Source organism: Dermacentor variabilis, chromosome 9 (assembly GCF_050947875.1).
Source record: "Dermacentor variabilis isolate Ectoservices chromosome 9, ASM5094787v1, whole genome shotgun sequence".
NCBI classification, from domain to species: Eukaryota; Metazoa; Arthropoda; class Arachnida; order Ixodida; family Ixodidae; genus Dermacentor; species Dermacentor variabilis.
In genome coordinates, this window is record NC_134576.1 from 90,877,834 (window position 1) to 90,902,617 (window position 24,784).

General features: G+C 46.3%; 1 protein-coding gene across 1 annotated transcript in view; it reads left to right on the forward strand.

Moving 5' to 3' along the window:
• The window catches only part of LOC142558092 (corticotropin-releasing factor receptor 1-like), a 254,054-nt gene that overhangs the window by 222,847 nt on the left and 6,423 nt on the right, over positions 1-24,784 (forward strand). The window contains exons 3-8 of the mRNA XM_075670251.1: positions 5,135-5,229; positions 5,928-6,043; positions 7,442-7,574; positions 19,183-19,339; positions 24,087-24,217; positions 24,333-24,421. Coding sequence (XP_075526366.1) covers positions 5,135-5,229; positions 5,928-6,043; positions 7,442-7,574; positions 19,183-19,339; positions 24,087-24,217; positions 24,333-24,421 — 721 coding nt within the window. The remainder of the gene's footprint in view (positions 1-5,134; positions 5,230-5,927; positions 6,044-7,441; positions 7,575-19,182; positions 19,340-24,086; positions 24,218-24,332; positions 24,422-24,784) is intronic.

Sequence of the window (24,784 nt, forward strand, 5' to 3'; positions counted from 1 at the left end):
GCAGCAACGGAACGTCTGAATACGCTGATACTTAGCTTACGTGGCGATGCAGTTGTGAGCAGATGGCGACTGGCCGGTCGCATTTGCCGGCATGAGCATCGGTCGCCCTCAGTCGCTTTTTGGTGGCCAGTCGCAAGTGATCGCGCGGCCTCCTCAAGTCGCTGGTGTGAACGAGTCTTTAAGCTGCAGACACTAGTGGAGGTGTGTGCGCGTCTCCGTCTGATTTCATCTTTTCAGTGGATGCGCGACTTCTCCCGGCGGAACAAACGTCCTTCAACATTGCTGCAGGAAAAAAAATGACAGCTGAAAAGCGACGAATTGTTGCGTCGGCGCTGCTTTAAAGTTTACGTAATTCGTTCGCCTGGTTAGTCAGTTATGCCATCTGCTCTAACTATAATCGCTAGCCAGCTGTCAGAGGCTGCAAGAAGCGTTCGCGGAACACTCAAGACTCACGCGTTCCATTGAATTTTTTGTTTGAGTTTTATTATGCCAGCACGGTCGAACGCGCACGCCGTAGGTTTTCATGCGCAGATATTTTACCAGCGCGTCACATCGCCGAGCTGGAGACCGTCGTTTAGAAAACTAAAGTTTTCTGTATCCCTCTAAGTGGATATCAGAAGACATGAATGAAATGCGCGGTTGAAGTTTCTGCTACTCTCAAGAAATGCGCCCGATTTCCCATTCCGCTATATCGCATTTTTATATTCCCCTAGCCGTCACTTAAGGAGCGTGGGTGACAGGGTTATGGAAAGCAACTGTGCGGGGACTGAGACTATATATGCGATGATTCACCCGTTGTTGTCCAAACCGCCAAAACTCACTGCACGGCTTGCAACTCTCTCTCTCTCTCTCTCTCTCTCTCTCTCTCTCTCTCTCTCTCTCTCTCTCTCTCTCTCTCTGAATGTACGAAGCCTGACACAGTCCGGAGAACTAGCAACACTGGGACAAAGCACATGGGTTTTTTTTATGTCGACGCGTAGTCAAAGCGACTGCCTGTACAGCGCAGAAACAGAGGAAAGAACAATTAGTGGGGCAGACGTACGCGATAACTAACTTTCAACTGAACGTGTGTTTCATTTTCCCAGGCACATATACCCATGCCACGCGTCACGTGTTTCCGAATTCGCGTATACGTATCTGCGAAACTGAATCAAAACCTTCAGTTTAAAGTCAGCGCTTGTGCCTGTCGTCCCTGTTACTCTTCCATTGTGCGCTTCCGTGCTGCAATCGTTTTCATTAAAAATTACCAACCACATCCTTCTTATACCTTTTTCTTGCAATACTGTCGTTCTTTTGTCTTGATTGCACTCGGTGCAAGTGAAACATTGCGATAACTATTCATTGACCAACTAGGTCGCAGCAAGCCCTTATTATATAGCGAGAGTGCTCTAGTCCCCGCCTTCTCTTACAAGACTTAGGTGTGAACTAAAAGGCACTTCATTAGGGAGCGAATCAAATTGCCTTCTGGCACTCGATTAAACACGGTCTTCTCTCAATTTCCTCGCCGAAGTCCTTTCTTCTCACTCCAAGGCAGCTCCCCGTCCGCGGCGTCGGTTTGCGTTGCCCGTTAATGAGCGGTTGGCCCGACGGAAGCTGTTCAAGTTCTTACAGACTCGCCCGTCGGCCCCTCGGGCGGAATTAATTGCACTGCACACGGTCTCAGATAATACGTGTTCTTTGGACGGAGACACGTCTATCGTGGGTGACGACGCCGCTCGGTCGCTTCGCCTGTCGCGCAAAGATCGCAAATGAGCAGACGGCACAAGTCGGAAGACAAAACCAAAACACTTCCCGTGCAGACGGCCGACGGCGCTTATTGAACGGGAACTCGAAACGAGTCCCGAAAAGGGCGCGACAGAAGAGCGCGTGCAAATAGTGTAAAGTGCGAGAGCAAAATGCGGATGAATGGCCGATGGTGCCGACACGCTCCTAATGGACGAGGGAACAGCGCGTGTTTCGAAAACCTTGGCAGCTTAGCTGCGAAGGTGGCTGAAGTAGCTCTGCTTTTCGTTGATTTTTTCCCACACAGCCCGAAGCGAGAACTGCGGGAACTTAGGCCTAGCGGTTCAACTGGCGTCTTTTTTTTCTCCCCTGGTGAGCTGGACTCGGGAGTCCTTTTTCGAAGCGGAAGCTGATATGTTTTTGGCCAAATTAAAAAAGGTTATTAGAATAAATGACGATGCAAATTTTGCGAGGCACGTAGACAGCGCGATATCGCTCACTGTTTTTGAGAAATTATGTCGTGCACGTAGGACCTAAGTGAACTAGACACCACGTGTCGCGCCTTCTCGCTCTTATAGAGGAGGTTGTAATGGGAAAGCAATGGTACTGCAATCATACCCAGAAATTCTGGACTTTTTCCATTTGGCCATATGTAAAATTACGCGGCAATGCACCGACGTAACTCAATAAGCAGCATTTTCGAATTTTTTATATTCAGAAGGATAGGCCGGACTTCCTCAACTTCCACTTAGGAACGTCTAGAGGGTACTCCTTTTCAATAGCGTATGCACTTATACGGCACTTAGTCGTACTTTCCCTGTTTCTACAACGCAGCACTCGTAAACGTGTTTGCTATTAAAAACGAGCATACACTCGGCCAGTGTCGACGCATTCTTTTGGGAGCGCGTCGACGAAGTGAGTCAGAGATGTCGCTAGATTTTCGCTAACTCCTGCTGCAAAAAGGCTAAAATTCTCGCTAAAACTCCTAAGTCAACGTTAAATAACGTACGCGTTTTGGGACGCTATATAATTTAAGCTTGCCATGGCCTAACACGTCTACTGGAACATCTCACGTTTGTCTAGTGTCTCTGCAGAGCAGGAATAAACTATGAATTTAATCGCAGGGCGCACACTGCTCTTTATTTATTGATATATATCCAAAAGAACGGATATTGGCAGCTGACATTTTCCTTTAACCTTCAGATTGTAAGATTACAAGTCCAGCTAAATTCTCAAGGACAAGTTTAACTTCATTTTCCAGTTCAAAAAGGAACTTGGGGCCCTATAACGTAAAACAATTGCAATATGTTTTTATTCCAATTTCCTGACGTCACATTTGCGAAACCGCTGACGCAAGCATCGGGCGGTGACCCGCAGGGTTGTTTGAACAGACCAATGAAACACTCTCCTCGTTCATAGGAGGTCACTTTTGTTTACTTGAAAAACGAATAACATTGCCTACACTGAGCGGCTTGTCTTATCTAATTGGCTGACAAGAGGCGAGGAGCATGCTCAAATGGAGAGGGATTAGATGGGGCTGAGCCAGTGCACTGAAAATCGATAACCGGATGAAGAGGGTGGTGCCGGCGTCGGCGATTGGTCGGCTTTCCCTTACTTAGCTTGCGGTGGCTGGTCGAAAATCGCGGCGGTATGCAGCGGATGGTTAAGAATGACGCTAAAACGGATTCTGAGCAGAGTTGGCAGAACGAGGTCGTAAACATGCCGAAAGTGCTCGAAAACGTTACACGGCCACGCAGAAAGCTGTATTATAGGCAAATAACCCATGCTCTCCGGCAGGTGCGAGTAGCCAGTACCTGAGTGATCGGCGTCAGCCATCTTTTATTCCTTTCGGAATGGGGCAGCCTGCGGCTATTCAGAAGAAAATTCGATTCTGTGTGGCATATTAATGCATCTTTAACGCGTACACGCCACTTTGACGCGGTGAGTTTTCGCGGTTTTGTGACGTCGCGTGACATGCAGGTGAAGTGAGTGCAGCACGAAAACTTCTGACCAATAGCCGAGGGCTAATGGCGAATCAGAAATAACTATTTTTTCTTTTGTTCGGTCAAAGCATGAATAATCAGTGTGTACGCCTCATATCAGATGGAGAGCTATCGCGGTTTGCGTGACATCGCGTGACATGCAGGCGAAGTGGGGGTGGTCCAAAAAGTTTTTGCCCAATCACGGAGGGCTGATTGACGAATTGGAATAGAAAAGTTCGTAATGGGCGTTACGGTATAGCGCCCTTGGTCCGCATTATTTCTGAAAGTTTACTTTTTTTGCGCTCGTGAAATAAGTTAGGTGGCACGCGTTTGTTTGCTGGTTGCCACGTTGACGACACTCACGTGAATGTTACACATATCAACTACTACACTGCGGTTTCTTGATACACCTGAAAACTGTGCGTATCATTTATTGATTTGTCTGAAAACCTTGAGAAACAGAAGCGGTGTGTTCTGATTCTCGAGAACGAGCCAAGTTGCTCTGATATGTTGCGCCTGTCAAATATTTTATTACGTGCAGATGCGTATTGAATAACACCATAAAATTTATTGCAGTATGTATTCGTAAATTATTTATTGCTACGCCTACGCAACGTCCACCAGTCGAACGTATTTAGTGAAACAGGCCAACCCGCAGCGTCCGGACCCACTTCTGATTAGCAATAAGCAAAAACACAAGCTGAATTTTTCGGCCACTTTGTTAGATAAAGTCGCTAAAATCTCCCCAATTGTTCTGTCACGTCGCTCAGACAAGTCGACGGTCGCTAAATAGAAAAAATTTTCACTAAACAGACAAGAAAGTCGATAAATCTAGCGACGAAATCACTAAAATGGCAACAATCCTGTTGCATCTTAACAGAAATGCACCTTAACTTGAAGCCCATGCTTTGACTTTATCTAAATGACGTGCCCAAAACACTCATTACGTTTATCAAGAACCAGTAGATCAATTCTTGTCTTTGGGGGTCTGTTCATGTCGTCAATAAAGTTCTATCGACTCCCTCTATCGAGTGTAACCCTAGCTGTCTTGCTACCTGACGTTGAAATGGGAACACTACAGTTTCCGAGTTCGATTCGCGAACACCAATACGAACATAAGATGCACTACCGAACCAATAACAAGGCGGTCACTTCCTTGTTATTGTGTCATTTCATTTAAAATTTTCAGTTATTTGTACCACGTCGACCTTGAGCTATTCTTCAGCGCACTTGTTCGAATAATGTATTAGGTGCCCATTGTACTGGCTGGCGCCGATGTCATACAGAAAATGGCGTATAAAACGCGCGCACAACGGGGATTATTTGTTTTTAGCATTGGCATGTTCTCTAAATAGGCTTCCGTAAAACGTTTGATTCGGCCGCCACTGAATTCGTGATGGCGGCCAAAATTCAGCACCACGATTTCCCAGGTCTCTACGCCTACCGAGTGTGTGGCGCTGACGGCAACTGGCTCTGGGGAAACTGGACCAACTACACCGAGTGCCTCGGTTTGATCAACCAGCAGGTGAGCACGACCGGCAGCGGTGGGGGTTCTTGGCAAACCGGTTAGGCCTAATCGCATCCCACGTACCACGGAGTACAAAAGCGCACCTGCCGAGAAAGCTGGTTGGATGGAGCTATTTAACAAACGAATTAAGACTGTGGATTAAGACCCTTAATTAAAACAGAGGAATTAAGACTAACAGACACGCTTGTTCCTACAACGGGCTTCCACGTAGGGTGCCTACGTCGGAGCCCGTTGTAAGAACAGGCGAAATTCTGGACACGATACTCTTGAAGCTCTGAAGCACATGTGCATCTTGGAATGCGGAAATTCGAGTTTTCTTCCATTTGCTCAGTGTCTCGCTGCTTACCTAGGAGAAAATAAAGCGAACCTTGAACAGAGCATCAAAATCTAGGAGTGTAAGGGATTGGGAATGGCAAAATTGTTGCGCAACTGCACTCTATCACTAATGCAGAGCGGTGACCAAAAGCAAATCTATTTCTTAACCTTGATGTGCGGCAACTCTCACTCAATATGAAACAAGGAAACTCTCCAGTTAGAAAGGTATCAGGTATCGGGACCGAGGACGGGACCCAGCGTCAAGTGAAAAGACCGTGGCGTCATGCAAACTCGCTTCTCCGGGTGCTACCATAGCGCACCTAAGCTGTTCTTTCCACGAAGCTTTTCTTTTTTTTTTTCTATTTTTCTGCCTCTTGCAGTCGGGCCAGCAGAGCAGTTCCGCTGTTTCCCTGGCAGTTGTGTACATCCTGCTCTTGTTCTCACTGCTGTCGCTGATTTTCCTCTCGGCTAGCATGTTCATCTTCTGCTACTTCAGGTAAGATTCGAAAGTGTGTGTGTGTGTGTGTGTGTGTGTGTGTGTGTGTGTGTGTGTGTGTGTGTGTGTGTGTGTGTGTGTGTGTGTGTGTGTGTGTGTGTGTGTGTGTGTGTGTGTGTGTGTGTGTGTGTGTGTGTGTGTGTGTGTGTGTGTGTGTGTGTGTGCGTGTGTGTGTGTGTGCGTGTGTGTGTGTGTGCGTGCGCGCGCGCGCGCGCGCGCGCGTGTGTGTGTGTGTGTGTGTGTGTGTGTGTGTGTGTGTGTGTGTGTGTGTGTGTGTGTGTGTGTGTGTGTGTGTGTGTCTGCGTGCGTGCGTGCGCGTGTGTGTGTGTGTGTGTGTGTGTGTGTGTGCGTGTGTGTGTGAGAGAGAGAGAGAGAGAGAAAAGCAGGGAGGGAGTCTCCTATTGATTTCGTGTATTGTTCCAGACTGTGCCTGCAGCTATAACACTGCCCCCATTGCACTGCGTACGCCCTACACTGCCCAGCTATCCACAGTGTGGAACGCAAGAGACTACTCAGCAGATTGACCGATAGCCAGTCCTTTGAGACATGGCAGCAATTAGACAAGCGACACTACCTGGGGTGACAACATTCGAACGAAGACCCCGAAACCCGTGAAGTGATTATTTTTTCTAGATACATCTCTTGTGCACTGTGGAATAAAGTTAACTGAAACGCCAATGTGTACTGCACCACATTTCTGGGCCGGATAACTCAAAACTAGCGTGGGTCTCATTGTTTTTGATTAACTTGACATGACGTCGCCCTTGTCCAGGTTCTTCAATTGGGCATTTTAAACGTCTTCCGTAAACTGAAAAACTCAGAAGCTATGTTATGAAACTATTTATTTGTTGATTGTCGAAGAGAGCATTAAGATTGATACTGCAAGAGATATCCAGTCACCCATAAGAAGCCATCTGTAAGACCAAGTTATGCTACATGAACCACACATTATTTTTTGCCTCTTAAGAATAAAATATATGCAGGAGGTAGCTTAAACATATAAGTATATTCCATCCTTAGTACGAACTTTTGCGCCAAGAAACTGAAGTTAGAAATTATGTCACACTGCCTGACGATATTTTATTCCTTAATAGCTCGGAGCCAGCAGATTACAAATTCGTTCTTGCATTCAAAGAACACAGGCAAAGCATTCGAGATTCCGCAATTCTTTGGATCCTAAAGTAAATAGCTGTTTCCGTTGATATTAAAACATAATATGCAACCCATGTACGAAAGCTCAATTTCGGCAAGTAATTGCAATTCTTATAATGTAAGCAAAAACATTGGCAGCATTAACATAGCAGCCAGGCAACCAAAAGTGAATACTCAATACTGACCTGTTACGCGCACACACTTATTTAGAAGCGGTGATGATTTGCGCATCGACAACATCCGCAGGTCTCTGGAGTGCCCGAGGACGCGAGTGCATCGAAACCTGATGCTTGCCCTGGCGGTGCACGCGGTGATGCTGGTGGTGCTGTCTACGCCGCTGGCGCTTCATCCAGATGCGCCGACGCCCTTTGCGCAAACGGTTAGATGTTTTTTTTTCTTTTCTCTCACGCTGTACGTTCAAAGCTATGCCGCACTCCTTTCTGTTATGATATACAGGAGTTGCTGGGGAGAGACTGTGGTAAGGAGTACCCCGGCTGCACCATTATTTCGCTACGTTATGCAGTAAAAAATAATGTAGCAAATGATATTCCTAAAATAAGTCAATGAATACATTACAGTTGAAATCGGGTCAAGCTACGATCGATCGATCGCTCGAGTGAGTGAGTGAGTGAGTGAGTGAGTGAGTGAGTGAGTGAGTGAGTGAGTGAGTGAGTGAGTGAGTGAGTGAGTGAGTGAGTGAGTGAGTGAGTGAGTGAGTGAGTGAGTGAGTGAGTGAGTGAGTGAGTGAGTGAGTGAGTGAGTGAGTGAGTGAGTGAGTGAGTGAGTGAGTGAGTGAGTGAGTGAGTGAGTGAGTGAGTGAGTGAGTGAGTGAGTGAGTGAGTGAGTGAGTGAGTGAGTGAGTGAGTGAGTGAGTGAGTGAGTGAGTGAGTGAGTGAGTGAGTGAGTGAGTGAGTGAGTGAGTGAGTGAGTGAGTGAGTGAGTGAGTGAGTGAGTGAGTGAGTGAGTGAGTGAGTGAGTGAGTGAGTGAGTGAGTGAGTGAGTGAGTGAGTGAGTGAGTGAGTGAGTGAGTGAGTGAGTGAGTGAGTGAGTGAGTGAGTGAGTGAGTGAGTGAGTGAGTGAGTGAGTGAGTGAGTGAGTGAGTGAGTGAGTGAGTGAGTGAGTGAGTGAGTGAGTGAGTGAGTGAGTGAGTGAGTGAGTGAGTGAGTGAGTGAGTGAGTGAGTGAGCGAGCGATCGATCGATCGATCGATCGATCGATCGATTCGTGAGCGAACGCAGCCCAGCCGCAGCGCGTGAAACGTGACTTTCAGTGGCCTCCAGTTAGAAAGTACCGAACTTTTAGTCGCACAAACAAACCTGGACTAGCAAGGAGCACGTTGTTTTACGTTTTGCAGAGCTATAATTTCAACGAGTTTGGCATGTTTTGAAGACTACCTATCTTGTAACCTCTTTAGTTCAAAGGTCGCAGCATTTGTAACCAAATCTTAGATACGCCAAGCGCGTGTGAAGTCAGCTATGAATACTTTCTCTCCTTGGCCGAATTAGCCTAACAGTGTGGCAAGAACAGTATTCTTGACGGCGCTAAAGAAACTGGACGTTTGCCCCTTGATGCAGGAAAATGTTTTAGGACAGTGTTCCAGAGGGCTTTCATGCTGGAGGTGTGAAATGCGCTGCTCATATTTTTAATCATGTGAAATGTGCGACCGACTTTAAAAGTTATAGCGCGTTGCATCATGTTATATTGTGGATCCTTTCTCTCGTTATTTTTTATTCATTCTGTTACCTTTATTTCCTTCACCCCATTGTTTCAGCGCAGAGCGACTTTGAACGTTATAGCGCGTTGCATCATGTTATATTGTGGATTCTTTCTCTCGATATTTTTTATTCATTCTCTTACCTTTATTCCCTTCACCCCTTCTTTCAGCGCAGAGCAGCCATCCGGTATTTACACTGGCTGACACCCCTGCCTTTCCCTGTATTTTTATTGCAGCAACAGTTATATGGCCACTCCACACTCCAGGCGAATTTCTGCCGTCGCCGTGATCAGTATAAAGTCCAAGGGCGATAACACCGCAGCGCGCCATACGTTTATGTGCGTGTGAAAGTGTGCGAGGGAAGCCGACGATTGGCGACTCAATCTCGCCCGCGCGAAAGGTAGGAAAGCTGGGAGTAAGCGCGCCGTCTTCCGTCGCACGCGAGGCAACCAACGTTGCGAGGCACCGGGGGAGGGGAGGGAAGGAGGGGGTTTTTCTACTCCGGCTGCAACTGCGCTTATGGCGGCTGCGCGTGGTCGCGCGACCGTTTCTTCAGAGCGATCTGCGTTGGGGGCAGAGTCTAGGTGCGTGGTCAGCACGTAGCTTTGTGCATGCTATGTGTTCATGGCGCTCAGTTTGCGTTGAAGCCGATAGACAACACGAAGGTCACTTCGCTCGCTACTACTGCCGCGTTTCCCCACGACAGCGTTTTGACAGTGAATGTCCGCGGTCATAGAGTGTAATGTGTTTATGTTTGCTGTGTGCGCTGTCACCCCGCTTGTTAATTTAGTTCGCAAGCGAATGTTTACAAGTTGATACACCCGATAAAGGTGTTATCTTTACTTCGCTATCGCTATCTTTAATTCGCTATCGCAATTGATGCTTTGGCTTTCGGGCGGAACTGCGACTTTTTCTTCTCCTTAACAAAAGGGACAATTTTGTTATGTTGGAGTATTGTACGAGCTTTGGAAGAGTAGCAAAATGTAGGCCTGAACATGAGAAAATGCGACAATTACTCGAACGGTGGGTACATTTAACGGCACGAGCGTAATTAGTGACAATACAGTAAAAAATTACCAACATTGCATTATACCCCTTTAAAGGGTGCACCGCCGCAGGTATAAGCTTATTGAGGCAAAGCCATCGTACGAGACACTTTTGGAAAATGGAGCGAGTTCGCTTGTACTAAGCAGGGTTCGCAAAGAAAATAGTGTCTGGCAGGCGGTTTCGCTGATGCCCAAAAGAAACGATAATTACTCGCTGAGTAGTCAATGGTAAGATCGCAATCACTGCAAATATAGTCGAAAATTAACCCTTTGCATCACACGCGGCCTAATCTCCGGGATTGGCCCACCTGACCTCTTGGTAAAAAAGAACAAAGGGTCAGCCAAGTGCCGACACTGAAGATCACGAGGTCGACGTAATTGAGTGTGAAATACGATACGAATAAGACACGAAACGAGGGAATAATGACCATGAAAGAGACAGAGACAGAATAGAGAGATGTAATCAACATTTATTTATCGATTCTATTGTAACACTATGTACGAGGGCGAAACAGAAAGTCTTTGCCCCTACTTTTTTAGCCAAATTACGGCTGTAAATGCGAAGTCAGCATATCTATCCCCAGGGGTGAAACTTTCTAGAAACTCCCTGGCCTTATCTGCCAGTAGCTCCGCGGCACGGCGCTGTTGTCAGTTGTTGAAGATGGCAGCTGTGCTTCACTCATCCATGGCCTACGAGCAACGAAGTATGATTAGTTTTATATGCAGCAAGGCACGAACGCCCAAGGAAATCAACAGGGAGATGCAGCCCACGTATGGGGAAAGGTGACTCGCTTTGAGAATTGTGTGAATTGATAGTGTTGCGAGTTAGCAAAAGGCCGTAAAGATTTGTATGACAATGAACGCTCGCGGAAGCCGCGTGCGTCGCTGACTTACGACAGCATTTCCCGTGTGGATGCAATTGAGAAAGTGGATATGCGTGTGCACCTCAAGGATATTTTTTTCAGGAGCTTGGCATTTCGTGTGGGAGTGTTCACGACATCGTTCACGGGCCCTTAGGGTACCTGAAGGTTTCATGTCAGCCGCAGTCACAACCACAGTCAGGCTGACGTATTCTACCACAGGGTCATCTGAAATTTAGTGCTGCCATGGGACAGATGTCTGAACCGGTGTGGATATTATGTGTAAAAATAGTGTAAAGTACGTAGAAAACTTGGCATATTTGCAATTACCTGCATATGTCTTATCTTGGCTAATAAAAATAGGGGCAAAGTCTTTCGGATTCGCCCTCACACGTCGACTTTGTCTTCTTTAACGTAGACACATGGTTGAGCCATTTTTTTCTCCTTTTCGTTAGCGAATAGGTTTCTGTGGTTCTTTAATCCGTTTTCGAGCCAAAACGGACCCATTCGTCACAACGCATTCAGGAAACTAACACAAGCCAGCGACGCACCCTACTGCAATCGCCAAACTTAGGACAAAGAAATGCGCAGCTCGCCGCCGTCAAAATGCGCTCGAAACGCGCACCGGCGATTTGAATCTGTGTCAGCCAATAGTAGCACTTCCTGTGTCCGTGTCTCATCATGAAGAAATAGCTACGATTGACTTTGCTTTTTTTTGTTAGCTTCTATCACTTTATTTCTGCAGGGAGAAGTACGGCGTTATGTCAGTTTGAAGGTCAGTTCTCTCCTCTTTTACGATGGTTACAAAACGGCGGCATTTTGTGAACGCAAAGTCGCGCTAGACGCGCGCTTCGGGGTGCGATGTCACCTCTTAACCCTATTTTTGTCGACAGCGGACTAGAAAAGTGAGGGGTTTTTTTTTTTCAACTTTTATGTGACTTTTATTTTTAACATTTCCCCACGTGTTAAAGGCACACCAGAGGATCGCAAGAAAATAGAAACTAATTGCAATGTTTGACCGATCAACCGAAGCGATGGGCGGCATTTCCACCACGGAAAGCCCACAGTCAAATTTTACGCTTAATCAGCTAATTTTCCATTCCAGGACGTGGATCTCGTCACAACGTCAGGCCCGACGATTTCGCTGCAGCCCGCGCGTGCTGAACTAGACCCTGTTCAATATATGCCACGCACAGCAAGCTACGTAACAATGAAGGGGAGGAGGGGGCATGTGGAGGGCTTCACGCTGTGGCGAGATCTATGCACTGAATGCGAAATTAGCTGAGTCACTGGCTCAATTCGCCGACGAGTACATCGGAACGGAAGCGATCCAAGAGAATTAAAGACGGCCTGAACCACTTTTTATCGAAATGGAGAGAGACAGTTGAAGTGAAAATAGGCTATTTCAGAAATACTTTGCCACAGAAAGTATTTCAATGCGTTCGGCAGAAGCGGAGTTATTGGCAAACACGTCCTCCGCTATGCTCCCGTTCCTTCTTCGATGCCTTGCAGTGCGAAGGCTACGGTGCAGTGTGGAATGCCCACAACGCTCCCCGTTCTAAATGTCACCGTGGCGCGCAGTTCAAATTTCATTTCGGATGCTAACGTAGACTTCCCGACTTCCACCTTTGATGCCTACGACGCCCTAAACATAAACCAAACGGCGTTGTCCTCGGAGAGCCGCAGTGCGCTGAGCCAGTGGACTGGTGGCGGCACCCCGCGGCGGCCGCGGTATCTGCGCCATGCAGCCAACCGCAGCTTGATGTCAGCTGTCGGCCAATAACAGCGGTCTTAGGGAATGACCAAATGGTGCGTCCGATGACGAAATAGTGCGTGTAGAAGAGAGTGAGGACAGAGAGTTTGAGAGAAGGGTGACTTCGCGATCCGCTTGCGAGCTCACCGCACCGCGTACGACAGCAAAACTTGCCTGAAATGTTCACAGTAGCGTATGCTACCCGTGGACTATGCTATTTCATCAAGCCCGAGGGTTGGTTCAGGGCCATTTTAAACAAAAATGAAGTTGTTTTCAAGTACGATTGTCGTAACGTTTCAATTTTTCTGGTCCGAAGTCAGACGACTTATCTTTCAGGCCCCTCGGACAAGTCTAACGTTTCAAATGTAAGCGTATATCATAATCTGTACAGTAAAAAAAAATATTAGGGAGTTTTCGTCAGACGACTTATCCATTAGGACAAGTCTAACGTTTCAAATATAAGCATATATCATAATCTGGGGAATAAAAAATTTATTAGGAAGTTTTCGTTAATCGTTTGTTTGGTGACACTTATTTGTCGCAACATATCTGTGCGCCAGAGCGCATAAACTGCGGTGGCAAGCAGATATGGCGTAGCTTAGCGTTTTATTAAAATGAATTTTATTTTAACTTTGGAGACCCTGTATAAGCGTAAGCTATCTTCTACATAATGTTGGCGCAGGAATATGAAAGACGTCTTTGAGGCTTGTTTCTGACATGACGAAAGCCTGTCCCCTGGTCGAAACGTTCACTGTAGGGTGCGACTTCCTTCGATTACTGGAAGTCGTAATATCATTGCAATATCCGGTGTATTCCTTTCTAAATATCGCGTTACAGCAACGTTAAAAAAAATTTCTTCGAGACAGAAATATAAGTGAACCTCGTCTCATTATGTTCCACGATAAGTTCAGCTTTCCTTTGTGCTCTGTTCACGCATTCGTTCGCGTCCAACGTGAGCTTTGCCATTATGTGTACTATATGCACGCACCAGGGTCGGTAGATTACACCAAGTTATAATATATTGCACGTGGCGCTATGAACATCTGCAAAATAGTGAACCGTCAGGACGGCACAGCCACAGAAGAAATGTTTTGGCAATCGATGTCAACCTCGCCGGAGTTTGAGCGTCAATCAAACAACCTCTGGCTTTTTATTATCGTTTTTCGGACAGTTTGCTTTACGGCCTGTGAGGTTAGCTACACATTTGCGCTGACTATAACTTGACTATAATGACTATAATTTGCGTTGGCTTATAAACTTGTAATCCATAGCCCCGACGCGTCAGTTTGACCAATCGATAAGTCGGCAGCTCTTAAAATTTTTACTCGCGTATCTAACGTTTACGTCCACAGTCACGGGTAGTGGGTAACGCACGCCACATATGTTTGTGAAAATCGCTTTGGACCGACGAGCGTTCACGTTAGGTCTTGTTGTTAAAACTTACTAAAAGTTGTTTATGTGCATCGAGGGACAGAGGCAAACAAGGGGACACCCACAAGCGTATACTGTCGATGACCTTAAACAACGTCAAGTGTAGCTTCGGGCTGCTCGCCGGGTCTCAGGTGTTGGGGCACAAGGCTCAGGTGACGGAAAGCGTAAGAGCCGCCCTTTTCCGTACTCTCCGAAGAGACACTGCCTCCACTTGGGAAGGATTACGGGTGAGGGAGCAGCCACACAGAGGGATTAGGGCGCCCTTCTCCCGAAGGAGAAGAGATTTTGCGGGGGCCCAAGGATAGAGCGGGCGTTGTGCTTACGCCTTAGAAGCAGGCGTGAGAGGTTTGCGCGCCTGAGCGAGTTCCGGCGTTGTCGCCAGGTTAGCCGGGCCTCCACCTTTAATACTCAAGGAAAACACTAAATCAGTTTAAGGGGAGAAGTATTCTACAAAACTCTGTTTTCATTCTTCTGGCTCAAGAATTGTTGCAGTCCTTAGTTGGCGCATTAGATACAATAAATAAATAAGGTAATGATATATATTGTACGAATAAATGCATATTGCCAGAACATATATAGAGGCCGAAATTTTCTTGCTTGAATTCTGAATAAAAAAGGTGCTGGGAGGTCACTGTGGCGTAACAAATTTCAAGGCATTTTGTCCTAATTTGGCCGCTTTAAAGCAGAAAATTTTCTACAAACTTAGTAAGCTCAGTCTTTGGTTTACTTATAGTGCAAGGTACTTTGTTCTTACCCATAAAAGATTGATATTAAACCAAAGGAAACACTGTCAGAGTCTACGACGTCACAAGAGTCTGCCGGAACTTCGAATGGGCGTCGTTATCCACCTTCCGAATTTTGTGTGTGTGCGTGTGTGTTTTCTCCTGTAGAAAGCCCACTGCTCACGCTAGTGGTGCATTCTACTGGTTGATTTGGAGCGCTCATAGTGCTCTCGTGGGGTGTGGATTGCCTTCGGCTCGTCGAAATCTAGCGCTCAAAACGTATTCGCTTGGTACGTTCAAAGCGCCGCGCTGGGAACACCTAGCACGTTCGGCTGCGGGGCACCAACTGTGGCACCAACCTCGAGAGGCAGCCTCCGCATCACTGCAGACCAAGTTGGAGCACCGTAAGGAACCAGACGAACATACCATAGGAGTGAGGCTTTCCAGAATTCCGAAAACGTAACTTCCTAATGCCAGCTTAACTCACAATTTCTCGTTAAGTCACTTCGATGTGGCAATAAGGTACAAACAAAGCACATACGGTTTCCTATGAAGGGCCCCTGCAGGTTTATTTCACAGCTTTGTTGTCTCTTTCATTAAACTTTGTCCTTCTTGCAGATTTCCGCAGATATTATTTAGGGCACCATATTTACACCGCACAGAGCGACTGCGCTAAAAAGCTGAGCCCAACTGTGATGCGTGGGTTGTCTCTGAGCTTCGGCGAATGTTTACTGGCAGCTTAAAAAGCGTTCTTTTGAAGCACTAGGTCATCCTCGTTCTCCCTTACCACTTCAGAAAAGAAAAGGTATATATATATATATATATATATATATATATATATATATATATATATATATATATATATATATATATATATATATATATATATATATATATATATATATGTGGTTTCTCTTTCTTGTTTGTTGATCTTTCTTTCCAAGTACAAGGAGACGCTGATGTGGGGATGGCTGCTCTTATTACAAATTTCTACATAAGAGCCCTGCAATGAAAAAAAAATTTCAGCTAGTACAGGAACACGCTTCAACCGGTCTTCAGAGGTCTTCAGAGATAACTCGGCAACAAGATGGCCGAGTTATCTCAGCAGCAGCGCGAAATAGTGGATAACTTGCTAGTCTTATTACAGCAAGGCTGTTTGTGCGGACCCTCTGCCGTCGTTGTCGGAGTTCGCTAAAACTACCAGCAGCAGCAGTAGCTCGAGCGTCGCCGTCTTCTTCCACAGCTGGCTCCTGCCCCCGCTCGTCATTTCAGCGCAGAATTTCCCTTGTGTCGTCGCAATGGGGAGGCCGCATTTACGGGGGTATGAGCCATTAAGGCGATATGAGCCATCCATTGTCTTACGTGACGGACAGGTTTAATGTCGAAGCATTTTAATTCTGAAGAATCGCAAGCAGTAATGCCGCACGGACGCTGCCAGCCATGCCACCGAGCAAACTCGAGACATGGAACGCAAGCGACAACGGCGGACTGCGGTGCATACCGTCACTGACGTCATTCTCTACGTCGCAGCCGAACGTGTGTGTAACCTCGTTAAGAAACACAAAGGCGTCAATCGTCAAAACAATCCAACCAATCATCTAAACGATTTCAGCGCCCGCATCTTCAGTAGTGGGCCTTGCGCCCAATATACGGAGCTTTGCATTAGTGGTTCCGGACATTCCATCCCAGCTACAACTATGAGAAGACCAAGAGTAGTTCGTACTCCTGAGGAAGAAAGTGCCTACCGCGAGCGTCAGTGAGAGTTGACTCGTGAACGGGCTCGTCGTCGTAGGGCTGACTCCGAGCTGCGCGCCACAGAAAACTCACGCAAAAGAAAAAGCACCGGGAGAACCGCAAAAAAGAAGCACTCCTAATGCATGCTCACCACGTGAAGCACGCAAAGATGAAAACGAGGTGAAAGAATGGTGAAACAAAAGACTTACAATACAGAGTGCTTGCGAAGTTTGACTTGCATGATGTAGCACTTGGTGTAACTAACACAGCTTCGCTGTTCGACCATCTTCACAGACTGGAAGGGGCGGCGATTCATTTCTCCAAGTTTCCGTGGCATTGTCCTTGTTGAGTGGCATCTAGCACATACGTTGCACAATGCCGCTATGGGCGCTTGCTCTTTTTTGTGTTACAGCCTGAAGATTTTTTAAAAAACAGAAACCTTGCATAAGGGCACGTATGTATGCGAGTATTGTTGCTATGACATGTTTCGTAAGGATGGAATACCGGACATTTCTTCCGTGACGGCGGTATGCTGATAAATCAGTTCGGAGCAATAACAAGCTTCCCGCGGAATCAAAAAATGTTTTGCTTTTACTCAGACCCAATACAGACTAAGAGCACTTAATTTGGATTGACAGGTTCGGCAAGCCACTTATCAATTTTCTTCACGAAGAACGACTGCCTGCGTTTATTTAACGATAGCATGCCATGTGGCAAACCGCGCGATAAAGAAATTGTGTAAACCGAGGAGGCAAAGTACTAATGGTCGCCAGTGTCTTCGTACACACTAAGCACACTAACATTTTTTTTGTAGAAAGAATGTTGCAGAAATTACATAAACCCAAACTATGTGCACTAATTAATTCGGCTTGCGATCCTGGTGTTGCTTCTCGCAAGGGTCGACGCCTAGCAATTTCACCGCCGTAATTGCAAAACTTTCATGATTCCGTTGGCGAGCCCTATCCTTACAGAATGTTTAATGACGCTCTAAAGAATTCCTGCTGAGATTCTGCAGACCTCGATATACTTGACGGAAAAGCCGACAGTCAAAATGTTGGCCGTGTGTGTTCCGTTCAATAAAACTTCAAATGGAGCTGGTTGGTGCATAATTATGTTTACTGTGCTGATATTTTGCGCAAAAGACAGTGAGTAGGGCAGGGCCCGAACAAGCGCGAAAACTATCCAATGTTTATTTTTCGCAGGCTCACTGCAAACCTCTAAGACGAGAAAGGGTCCCTGAAAGCAAAAAAAAGAAAGTGATGAAAAAGAGAGACGAAACTCATATAAGCACTTCTGCACTCGCAATGACAAAAAATGGCTTTTTTGTAAATTAACCTAAGCGCTAGCTTTCCCAGCGTCATTCAAAGTGTGAAGGGTACTAATAACCATGTGATGACATAATTTCCCCGACAATTCATCATTATAAAGTACGCTTAGATGACTTCTTGTGCTTTCATCGACCTGCAGCAGGCCAAAGTCCTGGCATGTTGGATGATAGGATTGAAGCCACACCGTCCGTACTGTACCACCAAATTCCCTGGTGACTAAACTATTCCTGTCACCACATGTCCGTGCTCTCAATCATAATAATAATAATAATAATAATAATAATAATAATAAGAAGAAGAAGAAGAAGAAGAAGAAGAAGAAGAAGAAGAAGAATAGCAAACAGTTGTGTGTTTGCGCATTTGTTCGTCCTTTGCGTGCTGTTTTGTACGAAATACCAGCGCAGTAAACCGAATGGTTTTCCGTTCCTTGGAGGCGACTCCGGTGAAAAGCACCGGCGGGAGTTTCACGTCGGATCCGCAAATTGAAGTCATCCCTGATGAGTAAAGTCTCAACGTCTCCGAAACGAGTAATTTAATTAAAAGGCCAAGTTAATCGGCGTTAGAGTAAATGGCACAAGTTAACGTTTTTCTCTACGAGACTGCTTTCCATCCAGCATTTACCTTCCAGAACTGCAGTTTCGCCCTACCTTATGTAAGGATGTTCTGCGTCATTTTTTTCTTGTCCGTTGATAGAGCGTAGTGACCCTTAAGGAAACAAACACATTTTAATTCCTGCGGCACATTTGCCGTTATTCCGCGTGCATAGCGAACTGGTTCTGTTCAGCTCCTTTTTGTACCCTACTGGCGCAGTATGCATTTCCCCATTGCTGAATAAAACAACGCAGTGAAAGTAGTACACTAACTCAACGGCACGTGTAGTGTTCTGTTTATCCGGGTGAATTCGTGGAATATTGCAATATCACTCGAGTTATTGTATCGAGAGACTCTACCGAGTCTTTCTAACAGTGTTCATCACTTCTAGTTTAATAGTAAAAAGGAAAACTTATTGACACCCTAGAAAAAAGAATATTTAATGTGCACTGACTTCATGGAACTTCCTAAGGAAAAGCTTTTTTTTCTTTTTTATTATGACAGCTCTGCAACGACCTGTAATAATCCCGCGGTCAACGCTGTTCTGAGTGCGCGCGCATCACTCTTCTTCCTATCCTTCTCCCTTTATTCTTTTTTTTTTATTTTTCTGCCCGCTTCCCCATCACCCCAGCGTAGGAGAACAAACCAGATGCGAACTGGTTACTCTCTCTCTCTCTCTCTCTCTCTCTCTCTCTCTCTCTCTCTCTCTCTCTCTCTCTCTCTCTCTCTCTCTCTCTCTTCTCTATGAAAAACGTGTTACATTTCACTCGAGAAATTCGCCTGACGTGCTTCGTTCCCACTCTGCGCAGCCCGTGTTGTGCAAGTGCGTGCTGTCGCTGAAGATGTACGCGGCCACAGCCTCCATCAACTGGATGTTCGTCGAGGGACTGCTCCTGCATTCGCGCGTCGCAGTCTCCGTGTTCCGGCAGGACGCGCCCTTCCGGCTCTACTACGCGCTCGGCTGGGGTGAGCATCACCGGTGGCGCCATCTGTCATCATTTTTAATCGCACGTCGCGCGCGGCGGTTGATATCCGAACTAAATAGGCTCAGATTGCGCGGCAGTATAAACGCTGTGCTGCTTACGGCAAGAAGAGGAGGAAGAAGGGGAGGGGGGGATTCTCCAAGGACGTCTTCGAGGGAAATTGGTCGCTTTAATGGATATCGATGACGATATACCGAAAAAGTTAGCTCGAAGCGAGGTGTCCGATGCGCGAGTAATCATACTCCCGTGTCATACGTAGTAGGCAGTGCTCGGAAGGCTGGATAGACTTCTCGCGCTGCTTGCAGTCGCGACGAAAAAACGAAGCACAAACAAAAAGGCAACGCATCACATACGAAAGGAAGATATCGGTACGCGTCATATAATTAAGCCTAATATTATGTCTCGTGTGCCGTCAAAAATAACGTATTCATTTTGCGTGGACGGCGTCAAAGGTCTGAATCTATTTACCACCGAACCAGCAGAGTGACGCATTTCAACGACCACTGGCCACAGCGCACCACCCGCACACGCGACCAAAGCACGTAGCACTCCCGATGCTTGTAAAAGAACGGAGATAATACTTGACTTAACGTAGCGTTTTGTAGTTGCTATATATATGAAGCGGCAACACGCAAAACAACTGCACTCCGAACCGCGCGGAGTGATACTTTTGCGACCGAACTACTTGAGTAGCTTCCGACGCGTTGCCTAATAAGTCTAAAGCAGAGTGTAGTAAGTGTAAACTATGTAGCGCGGATTTAGGCGATAGGGTCTTCTATACCCGGATCTGCAGCACTCATAACATTGCAATACGAACCTCGGTTATCCCTTTATTATTAGGAATATTTTTTATGCTTAACACGTCAAACATTTTCGGAAAAAAAGAACTGTAGACTTAGTACGTTTGTTTCCCTGTGGCATGTAGGTGTCTTTAGGGCACATGCTGCAATTGCGAAATTCAAGCCGAAGAGTGGCGAAAATGTGTCGGCTTAGCAGACTTTCCAAAACTAGCACCGCGTTCTAGATATGCTACCCTAAAATACGTTACGAAATACATTAGCTTTCCAATTCCCAGTTTCCCAAACGAATGGCCTCTAATAGTGCGAGACGTTCTTAACTGGAGCGCCGAAGCCTTTCTTTCTTTCTTCAGATTCATGACATCGTGCGCTAGCGGATCTAGAAAGGAGGAACTTCGCTCACCTTCCCTCCCCGATACATGCCGGCACTTATGCGCTCACATAGTATGCCCTACAGTGCCCCCCCCCCCCTCGTTTTCGAACCCTGGATGCGTCCCTGACATCGTGCTATTATTTCAAGATTATCGCTTACTCAATGTTCAGTTCTGTTTGTATCACACCCGCCGTGGTTGCTCAGTGGCTATGGTGTTGGGCTGCTGAGCACGAGGTCGCGGGATCGAATCCCGGCCACGGCGGCCGCATTTCGATGGGGGCGAAATGCGAAAACACCCGTGTACTTAGATTTAGGTGCACGTTAAGGAACCCCAGGTGGTCGAAATTTCCGGAGTCCTCCACTACGGCGTGCCTCATAATCAAGAAGTGGTTTTGGCACGTAAAACACCATAATTAGATTAGATTGTTTGTATCACGTAGGATACCACGCATCATGTCTATGCGCCGCGTGTCACACGCTAGCGTATCAATCGCGACCGCAGTACTGACGGCTACATACGGAGGGACCGCAATGCAGAATTCCGTTGAAACGTAGCGCTCTGGCATCCCACTGGCGATTATCGCGGCGCTGCTATGCGATGCCGCCCGTCACATTAGCAACCACGTGTCATCTGAGGTGACAGCCACGTGAAATCGATTCAAAGCGACTGTACTGCTGAGAAAATAAGCGTCGAAACATCTTAAGAATGAGCCTGCATTTGCGCGCCGCAGACTCCTGGAGGGGTCGCTCCTTCAGCCGCTGAATCAAATTCCTACGACCGCACGTCATTGACAGAAAAAAATAAACCGAAGAAACGCACGAATAAAGTGACGAGAAGTCACGAGGGGCGCGCAGCGATCGGCTTCTCTTCCGAACCAATAAAGCCGCGAAATGGCAAAGTGGTCGATCTACACGTCATTCCATCACACGACCATCACCGTTCTTACTGTTCCCTTCAACGGCACTTTAGGCACCGCCCATTCTTGCTCGTATATTTTTTACGCGTTTGGCCGCCTTCTGGCCACTCGCAATGAGCCGCTTTATTTTTTTCGCGTTTTGAACGTCGCTCGCATCGAAATTCACGCCTTTGTTGTGTAGCACTCCCGCGCTTGCATTCTGAGCGAAAACTCCGCAGCTATTGTGAGGTGCGCCTGACGCGTCTTGGATGCACGACGCTTCCACGCTTGACGGCAAAGCATGGAAGAAATGACGTATTTTGTTTTAGGACCCCAGTGTTGTTGTTTTTTTTTTCTCTCTTCGCCTCTGTCGCTCTCTCGCTCTCTCTCTCTTACTTGGCATACGACGCGCGTACACTGTCTGGAATGCTAGATGACGGGACATTGTCCTTTTGTAGGCAGGCGTAGCATGATTTTATTTGTTTGTGCGTTTTCATGTTTACTTGCTTGCTTACTTGCTTGCTTGCTTGCTTGCTTGCTTGCTTGTATTTCCAGCGAGGCCCATTCCAATTTTTCTTTTTTTTTTCTTCTTCCAGACAGAACAGTGCAGCTTTATAGCGAAGCTGTGTTAATCGGTACGATCTCTGCTTTATCCATGATCACATATGTTGAGAGAAGTATGCGCTGTTGCGGACGAGTTGGTTCATAATGAAAGAATAAAGCGTGTACTGCGGAAACTGCGAGAAGGGCAGAAAGAAATATCGGAAAGAACCCAGCTACAGGACCGACTTCTCGGTTCGCATCGAGCTGTGCGCTCGCATCTCACGATAGCCCGTTGCAGATCCGGCTCCAGCGCGACACATACTCCTTACTCCTACTCTGCGCTGCCTTGCACCTTTCGCTTCAGCTTCGCAAACCTTCTTTTCTTATCCTATTGGCTTTTGTATCTCAATTTCTTTTCGATTTTCATTCACGATGATCTCTTTGTCATTTATACTTTGATTGGCTTTCTAAGCCCGTGATACCTCCAGGTGGTGCGGGCCTACCCACTCATTTCTTTTCCTGTTCTTTTCTTGAACTGGGGGAAACATGTAAGCAATGTAAGCAGACGCGCGAGACACGCATGAGGCGTATAGCCCAGGGCGAGTGTTGGCCGGCCGAAAAATGCGCCTTGAGTCCTTCTCCAGGACGCGTCCAACTGCTGTGCGAAGCTTCACGCCTCCTAATTCACGAAGTGTTCACTAAATTCACGAAGTGTTCCCTTCGTGTGTTCGTAATGCCGTTAGAAAGCCGCGTCCGCTAACGACGTGTCCAGCGTCACGATTGGCTGGAATTTTTTTTCTTACTAACAATTTTAGCGTAAGAGTGTTTTCTTGCGAGTACGGGCCCAGCTTGCTTGCTGAAGCGGCTCGGTGCCTCGGTGGCAAGGGCACCCTAACATTTTCCTACAGAAACTACGATAGGATAGGCCTGCATTGTGTTCTCTCTTTTCTTTCCACTCCCCTTGAATTTCGCGCAGTACGTTACCTTTCGTACTTTGACGTTCCGTGGTCTCGATCTTGTTTTTCTTTTCGTTGTATTTTTTTGTTTTGTTCTGATCCTTTGTTCGGCGCCATTTCTCGACAAGCGAGTCTAAGGTTTTCATGACTCGCACTTTGGAGAGTATTGCATTTTTCTCTATCTTAAAGTCAGGCAAATCACTGCATCGAGTCGTGTGGTGTAAAGAAATATATATATATATATATATATATATATATATATATATATATATATATATATATATATATATATATATATATATATATATATACTTAAATTCTACAAAAAGGTTACAAGGACGCAAGCTAACAAGAATTTAGAGCTCAGTTTGCCATCTCCGAATCAACTTCTTATTTACCATTTCCAGAAACTGCATATAACGTCACTGACAACTCTACGTAACTGCAAAATTTTCTGTGGTCATAAACAATGTACTCAGAACTAAAAGTCACTGCACATTTAGTATGCCTTTCCTTCCCGCCCGCAACACAACATGTGCGACGAATGCAAATTTCAATCTCGTTTCCTCTTCTTGTAGCTATGAGGAACGGCTAATCGAACATGCAGATACCAGACTCTAGAACGACGTATCAATAGATGTTAAACTTGCCAGAAATTTCAATTTATCAACTCTGCAATCACCCAGTGATCTGAAATATTTGCATCGTCTCAAACATATCGTTCCTTTATTAGTTCACTACGGTTAAACTAATACCACCCTGAAAATTTAATAACTGTTTTAGAGCCTGAAAATATTGAAGTGCTATGCAGTACTTACACACTTTATGCGTGATTTCAGCTCAGAAGTGCTGAAACGTTATTGAAGTGGCTTCATGCGCGTATGTTTAATGCAGCTTAATAACTGACTAGGACAGAAGTTTTTTCCGGTTGCTTCTGCTTACGAATGGCAAAGCGGCACGAAAGACATGCACAAAATCAAAGGAAGTGTTGTACGCGTGTCCTACGTCTTCATTTCGTTTTCCCGCTGCATTACCGTTCTTAATCGTTTTTAGGAGTACTGGATCATTAGCTCGTCTCATGGCTATTGACTCAGATATGTTTTTTTTTAATCGATGAGAACGAAAGAATAAAGCTTTTCCGTTAGCAGAGACCTTTTGATTGCAGGATTGCCCCTTGCTTTCATCCTGGCTTGGGCGTACCTGACAGAGAAGGAGCTACGCACCGCATGCTGGGAAGGCTATGGGTCCAGCTCCTACGTCTGGATACTCATAGCTCCGCGTCTTGTCGCTATACTGGTGAGTTGATCGTAATGCGAGCTTGTTTGACTGTGTTTCGCATGTTCTGTGCCCGGTTAACCTCACTTTCTCAAGATGATGACCCTCCATAACGGCCGCCGTATCTTACTGGCAGGTGAACTCCGTGTTCCTGGTGAACATCGTAAGGATCCTCGTGACACGTATTAAGCCCAAGGCGTCAGCATTGGAGACAACGCAGTTCAGGCAAGTATTCATTTTTAATCCCCTTTCGTGTCATATTGGGTGGGAGTTTGGTGATTACGATGGGCTTTGTGCGTCTTAAGCTAAGAGTAAACGGCCAAACAGCGCGTGCGGTTCTACATCAGTTTAGCAACTGCATATTTGTTTTCTCGTCGCCAGAGGAGATAAACGCAGTAAAATTGGCTGCCTTTTCTGATTCCGTTAGGGGACTATGACTTGCAGTTATAGAAATAGAGGAATGAATGTTTATTTCAAATGAGCACTGTTTATTTTTTTTATTTTTTTGTAAGAGGGATTTGTGGCTGTTGAGGAGGAACGGGCAAGTGAAAAGTGTGCCGGGGCCACTGTAAAACTCTCCCGGCCACG